At 37.7% G+C, this 12,671-nt stretch overlaps 1 protein-coding gene across 1 annotated transcript in view; it reads right to left on the reverse strand.

The window, feature by feature from the left end:
- Positions 1 to 8,738, reverse strand: part of LOC114025034 (meprin A subunit alpha-like) — a 52,037-nt gene extending 43,299 nt beyond the window's left edge. Inside the window, exons 1-2 of the mRNA XM_027838356.1 lie at positions 8,622 to 8,738; positions 4,231 to 4,240 (exon numbers count right to left, since the gene is read on the reverse strand). Of these exons, the coding sequence (XP_027694157.1) occupies positions 4,231 to 4,240; positions 8,622 to 8,738 (127 nt within the window). The remainder of the gene's footprint in view (positions 1 to 4,230; positions 4,241 to 8,621) is intronic.
- Between the last annotated feature and the right edge of the window lie 3,933 nt (positions 8,739 to 12,671).

Genomic DNA, 12,671 nt, shown 5'->3' on the forward strand with positions numbered 1-12,671 from the left:
GTGGATAATAGTGCAGGTATCTAAATTTACTAGGATATAAACTTGTCAGCTGTAGGCTTGCTTGAAAGCATCAACTCCAAGTAGCAGACAGAACTACAGAGGTAATGTGTACTTCCTCTTTTTCCTAAATGATTTTGATTTCTTGGAGAGCTTGTCATTTCACATCGTTTAGAGCTTGATAATTTGGTATGGCAACACCTATTAACGACATTGTTCTTAAAATTTTTACACCTCAACATTATGTCCAAATGATTATGATGATGATTTCAGTCTCCAATTCTTTAGTAAACTCACATTAGTCATCCACAAGTTAGAGACTAGCTTCCAAACAAGCCTTTAATGGAATTTTTCAGAGATTCATCTTCCTGAGTTCAAAACAGGTCTTAGACATTTACTAGCTGTGTGATCCTGAGCTTGTCACTTAAGCCTTTTTGCCTCAATTTCCTCATCTGTAAAATAACCTGGAGAAGAAAATGGCAAACCACTCCAGTATCTTTGCCAAGAAAACAAACAAGAATATTACAAGTTTTCCTTAACAGTGTGCTATTGGCTCTAATGAAGGTATAATCTTACTTTATGTGCTTACCTTTCTTATTAAAAAAAAAAAGACAGAGAGGATAGAATCACAGAAAATAAAATGGACATTTGATTATATACAGTTTAAAAGCTTTTACCCAAACAAATGCAGTACACTTAAGAATAGAAGGAAAACAGTTAACTGGGAAAAATATTTGCAAGTTTCTCTGATAAAGATCTCATTTCCAAGATTTATAAGCAATTGATTCAACTAGGTGGTGAAGTAGATAAAGTACCAGGCCTGTAGTCAGGAAAATTCATCTTCCTGAGTTCAAAATGGGTCTTAGACACTTACTAGCTATGTGACCCTGGGCTTGCCCCTTAACCCTTTTTGCCTCAGTTTCCTCATCTGTAAAATAACCTGGAGAAGAAAATGGCAAATCACTCCAGTATCTTTGCCAAGAAAACCCCAAATGGGGTCATGAAGAGTTGGACAAGACTGAAATGACTGAACAACGACATAAAAATAAGAGTCATTCTGGTCTGAAACAAGTAGTTTTCAGAGGAAGAAATCCAATCAATCACTAAACAAGAAAAAAATGCTCTAAATCACTAAATAATTAGAGAAATGCAAATTAAAACAACTACAAAGAAATGCTACTGATGAGACTCCCCCACATAGAGGGAATTGTAGGTCCAAACCAAAAACAGAAACAAAACACAAAACCAACTGTTTATTAACATCATTTTTCTTTTAAAAATGGCCAGAATTACAGTCTGGGAGAGGCAAACGGGATTTCCGAATTGACTGGAAAAAGTCAGGGTGGGGTTCTAATTGTGGGCTGGCTTTTAGCCTAGGGAATCTTTTTGTTTTAATCCTTTAATTAAGTACAGCTGAGGCAAAGTTAGAGGTTTACTTGATCCTGAGAGCAGACAATGCAAAGGGACTTAGTGGGAAAATAGTTTCCTGGTGACTACATTTCTCTCTGAAAACCCTAGAGCTGTATTTATTTTAATTTCTGATTCTTCTGGCAAGTGGAAAGAGATTTTGTTCAGTGCCCACTACGAGGCTGGGTGACAAAATGGGGAGATCACTGGATCTCAAGGCAGAGGACCTGGGTTCATGATCCCAGATTTGACCTTACCTTTGTGACTTTGGATCAGTTACCTAATCTTACTGAATCTGACATTCGAATCTCTCCATGATCTGTCTACACATACTTTATGTTCCACTCAAACCCAGATTCACAACCTTTCACTCTTGGAGCAATCTTCCACTCTTCATTCTCCCTCACCCCCACCCCTTAACAATCAGTTGGCAAGTATTGACTATTCTTCCTCCACAACTCTTATCTGTTCTCCTTATTCAAGACTCCCAGAGTCACCGTTCTTAGGCCCTCCTCACCTTTCACCTATTGTTACAATAGCCTTGGAATAACATCCAGGCTTCTCCACACAGATGCTAAATAGATATTAATAAAGCATTGGTCTGACTGCAAGGCTCCACTCCCCTGCTCAAGAAACTTCAATAGGTCCTTGTTGCCTCTGGGATAAAAGAGAAACTCCTTTAATTGGCATTGAAAGCCTTTCACAATCTAGCTCCAACCTATCTTTCCAGGCTGATTATATCACTACTCCCAAGCTCACTGAGATCCAACTAACCTGGCTTACCTGCTACGGAATTGGAAAAGAGAAATTCTACCTCCCATATCTAACACTTTGACACCTGGAATGCTCTTCATCCTAACCTCTGCCTCTTGGAATCTCAAAGCCTTTCAAGGCTAAGTTGAAGTGTCATCTCCTACAGGAGGACTTTCAACCAGTTAGGGCCCTCCAACCCAAAATTACTTTGAATATATTTTGTATTCATCTATCTCTGTCTATCTTGTTTTCACCTCATCGTAGGAGTAGTATCCTAACCACCCCACTCTTGCAAGTTAGGCTAGTTTTCCTTAAAAGGTACAGAAAACCATCACTGAGACTTATTTGACACAGGCTGTTGATATCACTTCTAAGTACAAAGAAGCCATAAGGAACTCCAAGAGTTCTGCCATGTCTGGCATGTGTAAAATGATGGGTAACTCAGGGAAAGAAGCTTTTGTCAGTTGAATCAACTCAGGAAGATCTCAGTGCCTGTCTTTGTTGAACATTCTTCTCTTGTTTGATCAAGTGAATCTTTTGTTAATTGTTGAATCAATATAGTGTCTCATTTTGTTCCAGTATTAAACATAATTTTTGTGATTTAGCCCAAATCAGGTAAGGGCCATAAAACCCCAGTAGAATTTTAACATCCTTGAGGGCAGGAGCTCTTTTCATTTTTATCTTCATAGAACCAGCTTAATGCTTGCCATATAGTAGGTATTTAATAAATGTTCTTTAAATTTGAATTGAAATTCAATCGAAATGGATTATTTACTAACCTTAATACATGACCCATGCTTTCCCACCTCATGTCTCTAGTACTACTACTGCCTAAACTTTTCACATGCTCCCCCAACATGCTTTAAAGCTCAGCCCAAACGTCATCTCCTCCATGAAGTCTTCCTGAGTCACCTCAATAAGTAACTATCTTCCTCCTCTCTTGATGTCATATAACACTTTTATAACTCCTTTACACATTTATGATCTATTATTTTATGTTACAATAATACACTTTACTAGACTGTAAGGTCTCTGAGACCAAGACCTATGTCTTCTCTAAGCATCCACATGCTCCAGAACCAAGTGATACATGGTAGGAAATTAATAAATGTTCGTTGAGTTGAATTCTCATTTTTTTTCCTACTTCCACCTTTCTCTTTCTCTTCCATTCTCTTACTCTTCTTTTTCTTTCTTCCTTGTTACATGCCAATGGCTTACGTTTCCTCATAAGAACCAAGTGCATTGCTCATCCAATAATAGACCTTCCGAATAAAGAGACTACTAATTGCTATTTACACATTTAAAGACTCCAGTAGAGCAAAGTCAATCTTGAATTGACTTTGACAATATTGTTTGGGGGATCTGGCTAAATTCCCATTCCTCCTGTATCATTGTACAGTACTTCTTAAATGACTTAAGATAAGAAACTTCCAGAACCTGAAAAAACTCAGAATAGAAAAATAGTAATGATATGATTAAAAACACACTGAATTTGGATTTCCAAAACCTGGATTCAGATCCTGGGTCTACCTCTTCACTCATAGAATCACTTACTGTGTGACCATAAGCAAGTTACATACTTCTTCATCTATAAAATGGGTATCACAATGTTTAAGCTCCACCCCAAACAAGGTTATTGTGATGATCATGTGTGTCTATGAATGGTAAAGCATTATATAAATGTTTGTTGTTGTTTGGAGTGCTGGACTTGGAGTCAGAAAAACCTGAGTTCAAATCCTGCCTCAGACATTTGTAATCAAAGCCAATTCCTCCAACTGAATCTGGACAACAAGGATATCCATATGTACATGTAACACAAATGTAAAGTTAATAAATATAGATATACATGTGTGTATAAATGCACATACAAAGTATCAATAGCTTAATATAAGGTAGTTTGCAAGTAGCAGCAGTGGTGATGAGCAAAGACTTCATGCAGAAGATAGTGCCTAAGCTACATCTTAAAGGAAGGAGAGGGATTCTTTGAAGTACAGGTAGGAAGAGAGTACATTTCAGGCCTGGAATACACTCAGTTCTCCTCTGTAAAATGGGAATAATATTGACTCTACTTACCTCTTAGGCTCTAGAGCTGAAAGGGATCTTGCAGGTCCTTTAGTGCAATCCCCTCATTTGATGGATAGGAACCTGAAACCCAGACAGGTTAAGAGATTTTCCCAAAGTCACATAGTTAATAAGTAGCAGAGTCAAGATTCAAAGCCAGGTCCTCCAACTGAATCTGGTGTACTTTCAATTGTATCACAGAGTTTTAATGATCACAGAATCAGATGAGCACAGATTTAGAGTCAGAAGGGACCTTAGACCTCAACTGGACAACCATCTAGTCCCACCCTCTCTAATTTTACAAATGAGGAAATAAGACTATAGGAGTAAAGGGACTTGCTCAAGATCATGTTGGTAGAACCAGTATTCTGAATCCACCTCCAGTTGTCTTTTCTCTGTATCACACTAATAATGATGTGAGGATTTCCAATTGTTCATTTGTAGCACAGAGTAGGCACTTAATAAAATATTGTCAGAGCGCAGATTTCTAAAGTATTGACTTTGGGGGTAATAATTTCCCATTTCTGGGCCTCAGTTTCCTCATCTGTAAAATCAGAGCAAGACAAGATTATCTAGCTCTAAAGTTCTGTGATTTTATTATAATGGAATAATGCAATTATGAACAAGTCTGAGAAATAGGAAGAAATCCAGAAAGGCTTTTAAGTTTCTTTTGTTACATATACATTTGCTGTTCGGTAATATCATTTGAAAGAATTTTGTCCACCAGAGGGCATTATCAGAACAATTTTTCAGATACTCCAAGTTCTTATTAGGATTTTTTTCTTCTATCCATACATTCTCATTCACTTTTTTTTTCTTGGTGTGTTCTACATTCTGCTGATTCTACTTTTTTTCAATTTGCATTATTTCAGAAAAGCCTTTCTGGATTTCTTCCTATTTCTCAGACTTGTTCATAATTGCATTATTCCATAACATTAATATAATATAATTTACTTAGCCATTTGAGTGGTGGTGCAGAGGATAAAGTGTTGAATTCAGCATTAGAGAACATCTGAGTTTGAATACTGCCTCAGATACTTCCAAGCACTGTGACCCCAAAGAAGTCACTTAACCTCTACGAGCCTCAGTTGTCTCACCTGTAAAATGGGAATAATCATAGTACATACCGCCAGTATTGTTGTGAAATTCAAATAAGATGATGCAAAGTACCTTACTGGTTTCAAAAAAAACAAAACCTGGGAAGACTTATATGAAGTCATCCATATTGAGGTGAGTGGGACCAGGAGAACATTGTACACAGTAACAGCAATATTGTAAAAATGATCAATTGTGAAAGACTTAGCTACTCTCCTCAAGACAATAACCCGAGACAATTCCAAAAGATTCATGATGAAAAATGCTCTTTATCTTCAGAGAGAAAACTTATGGATTCTGAATATATATTGAAACATACTTTTTTTTCTACTCATTTTTATTGTTTTATTTTGTTTCTGTTTTTCTTTTGCAACACAGCTAATATGGAAATGTATTTTGCATGACTTCACATATATAATCGATATCAAATTGCTTTCTCAGGGTGGGAAGAAGGGTAGGAGGGAGGAAGAAAATTTGGAACTATATATATATACACATATACAAATACATATATATATATATATAGTTAAAAACTTTCTTACATGTAATTAGGAAATATTTAACAAAAATAATTTCTATCTAAAAAATAATAAAATTCTTTTCAAACCTTAAAGCAAGGTGAACTTTTGGAGTCTCTCTGGATAAAATACCACCAAGCCCATTTTCGTTAACTGGAGGTATGGCATTCCTGAGACCTACAGAATACAACATTATTGAGCTGCTACCTCAGGCAGTGGAAGGCCAAACTATAATTTTCAACTCATCAGTGGAGCTCCTCCCCTCCACTAATACTTTGCCTGGACTAATTTCCTATGGTTAACGAATTTCCTTCTCTTTCAATCTCCCCATCCCAATAATGCTGGACCCTATGCTGCTGACAAACAAATCTCTTCCTTTAATCACTAGTATTCAACCTCTTATTCCCATCGACCTCAATCCTACCTCCCTGATGTATCACTCCAGATCTGCCTGTCTTGTCCACTGTACTCTCTGGCACTCTTTCTCATGATCTTTCCGTCTTTTGATACTTTAACTCCCCATTGATGACTATCATCTTAATATTCTGTATCTCTCTTCCCCTTCTCAACCGACATTTTGGAAAAAGTTGTCTTTACTCAGTATTTCCACTTCCTCTTCTCTCAATCTCTTTTCTACTATCTGTAGACTAACTTCCTCCCTCATTATTCAACTGAAACTTCTCTTTCCCAAGTTACCAAATGTGTACTTAATGGCCATATGTGATAAAACATTCCATTTTCACTGCCTATATCTTGCATGTACAATTTTTTGCATGTTGTCACCCCCATTAGAAAATCTAAACCCCTTAAGACTAAAGATTGCATTTTTACCTCTCTTAGTATCCTCAGCACTTAGTAAAATGCTTGGTATATATAGTAAGCACTTAATAAATTTTTGTTAACTGACTGACTTTTCTCAATCCTCATCCTTTCTGACCTCTCTGCAGCATTTGGCACTATTGGCCACCTTCTCTTGAATGTTCTCTCTTTTCTGGGTTTTTGTGTTATTGCAAAATGAGTCTTGGCTCTCCTCCTACATGCCTGATCTCTCCTTTTGCTCCTTTGCTGAATATATATCCATGTCCTGTGCACTAGCTGTGGGTATAACCAAAGCTTCTGTCCTAGACCCTCTCTCTTTTCTCTCTTCATTTTTTTTTTTAACCTGGAGACTTTGTGAGCTCCCACAGGTTCAATTATCATTTCTCTGCAAATGATTCCAATATCTACGTATGTAGGCTACCTCTTGAGTGTTAGTCCCATATCACCATGAACATTTAAAACTGGATATCCCATAGGCATCTCAAACTTAACATGTCCAAAACAGAATTCCTCTCCTTTATTCCTCCCCCCTCAAAAAAAATAAACCAAAACTCCACTGTATTTACAATAGCCATCATTTCTGGTTCTAAGACCTACCTTTGGAAGGCATGCATTGGCTTTGCAACTATAATATGGTAGATGTTACTGACATACATATGGAAAGAGAGCTATATTTGGAGTTAGAAGACCTGGATTTAAATCCTGGAGCTTCTACTTATTACCTGTTTGAGCTTGAACAAGTCAGTTAATTTCCCTAGGCTTCAGTTTTCTTATTTATAAAACAAGGGAATACAAGGCTTCTGAAGTCCTCCCCTAAATCTAAGACTCTATCTCATTTAATTATACTTGGTATTGACCCAGGGCTTAGCACCATGTCTGATACATAGCAGATGCTTAATAAATGTTGATCAATCATCAAATGTCCAGAGCTTTGTCATCTTCATACTATGTAGCATTGCCATTTTTAATTGAAGAAAGGTTTATTATAAGCACCAACTATAGCAGTTCTTGAACTCTTTTTCTGTATAGCACAGAATTCTTCACCAGGAGAAATTGTAGCATGTTTTACATTTAAGTTAACAACTCTTCAGAAGAACTAGGAAGATATTTACATTTTCCCTCCAATAAGAATAGCCATTTTTGTTCAATTCTTTGGGAGCTCAAACATGTTTTGAAGTTAGTTACATATGCATGTATTTTACCAATATTATGCTTACAATATTACATATGCTGAGTAAGCAAAATACATAGGGATGGGACTTGTGGTTTTTCCTTGGTATAGGAAACTCCCAGAAGAGGAAGCTCCTTCTACCAATGCAAACTTATCCTTAGAGAGTTGCTGGGACCACTGAGAGGTTTAGTTGCTTACTCAGGGTCACATAGTCAGAATGTGGCTAGAATTCAACCTAGAACTTCCTGGCTATAAGACTAGCTCCATCCACAATAACAAGCTTCCTCAAGAAAAAAAAAATATGTATATATATACACACATATATATACATATATATCAAATAAATTATTTATAATATGTATTTCTCATATTTGCAAACTTCACAGGACTATGTAAACACTAGATGTTATCATTATTTTTCTATCTGCAATAACATAACATTCAAAATTTTGCTCTTCACCCAGGGAAATGATGCATTAGCCACAACATCACCTACTACCTAAGGCCAGTCACTGTGAAAGAAGTATGTGTCACTGAGCAAACATAGAATGGGAAAAAACAGCTTATATTTTTAGTTGTCTCTGTACTTCTCTTCACTGCTTTCCCCACTAAACTACTTTCAGGGCAAGGGCCATGTTTTCCTTCATCTTGGTATTCTCAGGTGCCTAGCACACAGTATACTTTAATAGATGTTTTTTTAATTGAATTAATAGGTTTTGTGACCATGATTCCTGAACACCCCTTTAAAAGGCACATGTATAACATAGAGGGTAAGGGGGATGATACCTATGAAAAGGCACCAAGGTGAAATGAAATATCACATACAACAAGTTGACCAGTTCATCTAGAACAAAGATGCCATGTTCCTGCACTGCATCCTGGGCTGATGCCAGCTGTCCTGACTTTGGCCCTGCCATTGGACTTCATTAACTCTGGAAGAGAGAGTGGAGCTGATGGTGTTGTGCAGCTTTGCCTCACTTAAATCCAATTCACCTACAAGTCAAGACATCGCCCATGATGTCATTGGTCTTCTTTGAAAAGGAAGGACAAACAAGAGATTATAAGCTCCTGGAGGGTAGGAAATGTCTTTCTTTGTATCCTTCATTGTATCCCCACCACTTGTGCCAGCACACAGTAGAAGCTTAATAAATGTTTATTGTATTACTGGATTGGATTGGCTTTAAATGCCAAAACAAACATGTACATCAATAAGAAAACCTGGGTGGAAAACAGAGCAATGTGAGGGCAAGAGTCCAGGGACTGTAGGTCTTGGATGGCACCTGGAGCTAGGGGAAGGAAAGTTAGAGAGTCACTAAAGACATGTAGAGTCAGCCTTCATGATGGTATTTCTACCATCTTGATTTTTCTGCTGCTTACACCAGCCTCTATGGAGTCCTCGCGCAGAAAACCTGAGTAAGTCCAGGCCTGATCATGGTCATCTGCTTAGACAAAAGTTTAATGATATATTTCACCTTTCAATCTCTCCCATGACTACACTGGCCTATTTAAACAGCTCTCTCCAAGGTCAGAAATGACCTCTTTGTTAGTAAATCTAATGGTCCTTTTTCCTTTTTCCTCCTCATCCTCCTTGACCACCCTGTTGCTTTTAATACTGTTGATTACTACTCTCTTCTTAAATTCCTTCTTCTCCCTAGATGCAGGAATTTGCATAGTAAATAGTATTGGACTTTGAGTCAAGAAAAATTGGATTAAAACCAAGTCTCTAAAACAGCATGGTACAGTGGAAGAAGTGCTACATTTGGAACCAAAGGGTATGGATTCTGTTAACCAAAGACATTCAGGCCCATAAAGGGACCTAAAATGAAAGAGTCTGATACACCAATTAAAAACATTTATTGTCTGAGAAAAGGCTTATAGGAGAAAGAAGATCCTAAAAGGAAGTAGAGAGCAAGAGAATTCTCAGCTGCTCAAAAGGGAATGGGAAAAGAGTGAAATATAGTTTCTAGAGGCTTCTGAGTGGGGGGGAGGAGAAGGGGAGGTGCGGGGGGGGGGAAGGGTGGAGAGAGAAGACATCTGTAGATATGATAAGCCAGGAAGTAAGATGTTTTGAAAGTCCCAAGTCTGCAGCTGTTAAAGGCTGCCCTTGAGCTGTTCAAGGCTAGTCCCCCCTCTGCAAGCTTCCCCAAGTTCACTTTGCAAAGGATAACCGGTATGTCAAGCAGCTCTAATCCTCAGAAATCCTTCTAATTGATAGTTTGTTGTGTAACTCCATTGTCCTGTTCCCCTGTGAAGAATGGAAGCTCCAATATATCTAACAAATTATTATACTCATTACAGAACCCATGTCCATGGTTCAAATCCCAGCTTTATTAATGTGCAATTACTGCCTGGGTCTCCGTTTCCTCCTTTGTAAAATGAGATAGCTGGACTAAAGGACCTCTAAGGTTCCTCCTTAGTTCTAACTCTATGATCTTGTGAATTACTAGCTCTATATCTATAAGCAAGTCAATTAACTCTCTCGACTTCAATATATTAATCTGTAAGATGGGGTTAATCATGCTTAGAGGGTTGTTATGAGACCCAAATGAGATAATGTATGCAAAAGCACTTGACAAATGTTAGTTAATATTCTATAACTGTACTCTCATGCTTCTCCTACAACTTTTTAATATTTTTTCAATTTCTCATTCTTTATCCATCTTTTTAACATGGATATTCCTCAAGGCTGTGTCATGAGCCCTCTTCTCTTCCCTCTATACAAAATGGTCCCTTAGTGAACTCATCCAATACCATGGCTTCATTGATTCTCTATGAAGATGACTCTCAAATCTTTATCTCTATGCCAGTATTTCCTCCAGTGTTCAAGTCTAGTACAAAATATCCGAATGCCCAACTAACACTTCACACCCAACGTGTCCAAAAACTTAATTCTTCTTCCCCAATAAATCTGTTCTTCTTAACTTCTCTGCTTCTAGGTGACTCCAGAATTCTTAGGCTTGTAACCTTGAATTCTTCTTTCTCTCCCTCCTCACCCCTCCCCCAATACACACAGTCATTTCCCAAGTTCTTTCAAGTCTGCCTCTACCATCAATTTCTTTCTCATTTGTCTCCTCTTCTCCACTCCCACTGCAAACACAGGTCATATCAGACTGACTTCATTTCCTTTTTTGATATGATTATTATCAAACTAGGTAGATCTAGGAAATACCATAGTTATCATTCACCTAGATTTGATATCACAAGCATTTGACAATCTTTCATACTGTTCTTACAGAAAAGACAAAGAAAGTAGATTAGATGACAAACTAGTTAGCTGAATTTAGAAGTGATTTTTAAACTAGTTGAAAGGCTGGACCCAACGAGTCCATTAATGGTTTGATTTCAACTTGGAAGGAGGTCTTAGTAGAGTGCTATGAAGTATCTGTGCTTGGACTATGCTATTGAGCATTTTTTATGAATGACTTGGCTATCAACATAGATGGCATATTAACAAATGTACAGATGCTACAAAGCCAGAAGGGAAGCTAATATGTTAAATAATAGTGATGATCACACAGATGTTATACAATAATTATAATACAAATATTTATATAGCACCCTCAGGTTTGCAAAAGACTTCAAGATCACACTCTATCAGGGTCTAACAATCATTCTGTATGAGGATTGGCTGAAAGAACTCTCCTGGAGGAGAGAAGATTTAGGGGTAGACATGATAACTTTTTTCAAGTTTTTTAAGTATTATCATATGGAAGGGGAGTAGACTAGTGCTTGGCTTTGATCCAGAGAACAGAACCAATTGCCGTAGGTGGAAGTTGCAGAAAAGCATGATATAAGAGCTTTTTATCCAAAAGTAAATATGTGCTGCCTCTGGAGATAGAGTTATAGCAAAGTCAGAATGACCACTTGTTGCGTATGTTGTAGGTGGGATTTTTGTTCCAGCATGAGCAGGGCTAGATAGCCCCCGAGATTCCTTCTAGCTCTAAGATTTTGTGATTCTCTGATTCTGGAACATTGCAAAAGAGATGGGGGAACAGACATAAGGCATTCAGTAGAGATTGATTCTGATATGAGATTTTGACCCATCTACTAACTTTATATACAGTGCTTGCTAAGATAGGAACTCACTGAATGACAGTGAGTGCACCAGGCTGGAATGAAGAGTGTCCATACTCTCCAAGAGTGGCTGAGAATCCCTCTAAATAAACAAAAGGAAAACAGCGCCTGTCAAAATGTCACATGAGGTTGAAAGAGTCTAGAAGCATTCACACAGAAGTCCCCCAGTGCAGCCAACCCCAGGCATCCATGCAGAAAATTCTAGCTGACAGGGAGGCCCCTCACCAACACTGTCTGCCGGGGCAGAATCATGATCAAGCATAACTGGGGTTCTTTGAAAAGAGATGATGGAGTAGAATGATAATCATTCCCTAAACACAGGTTGGCTATCTCTCTACCCTACAAACCATCCCTTGTTACATATAATATATGTCTATGTCAAATCAAGCACCACAAATTGGGATGAAAAGCTAAAAGAAAATCCAGTTGGCCTAGCTAAACTTTTAGTAATATAGAAGCATGAAGACAGAATTTTTTAAGCTTCTATCAAGATATATGGTGTCATGTACACATAGTTAGAAATAAGCTTTTACCCCAATCTTGTGGACCCAAACCTCCATTTAATCAGATTACAAAGATATAGGACTAATATTCAGCATCTATGTCAGTGACTGATTGGTCTGGAACATATGTTGTCCCCAACAGGGAGACATTCAGGTTTTAAAAATTCATTTGAGACATTAAGAAGCATTTGGATTCAGTCTGAAAATTTCCACCTACCTGACATCAACATCACTCATCTGAGCCACGGTTTCTTCAATATTTGACCCACCTAC

Source organism: Vombatus ursinus, unplaced genomic scaffold (assembly GCF_900497805.2).
Source record: "Vombatus ursinus unplaced genomic scaffold, bare-nosed wombat genome assembly UNPS02014826.1, whole genome shotgun sequence".
NCBI classification, from domain to species: domain Eukaryota; kingdom Metazoa; phylum Chordata; class Mammalia; order Diprotodontia; family Vombatidae; genus Vombatus; species Vombatus ursinus.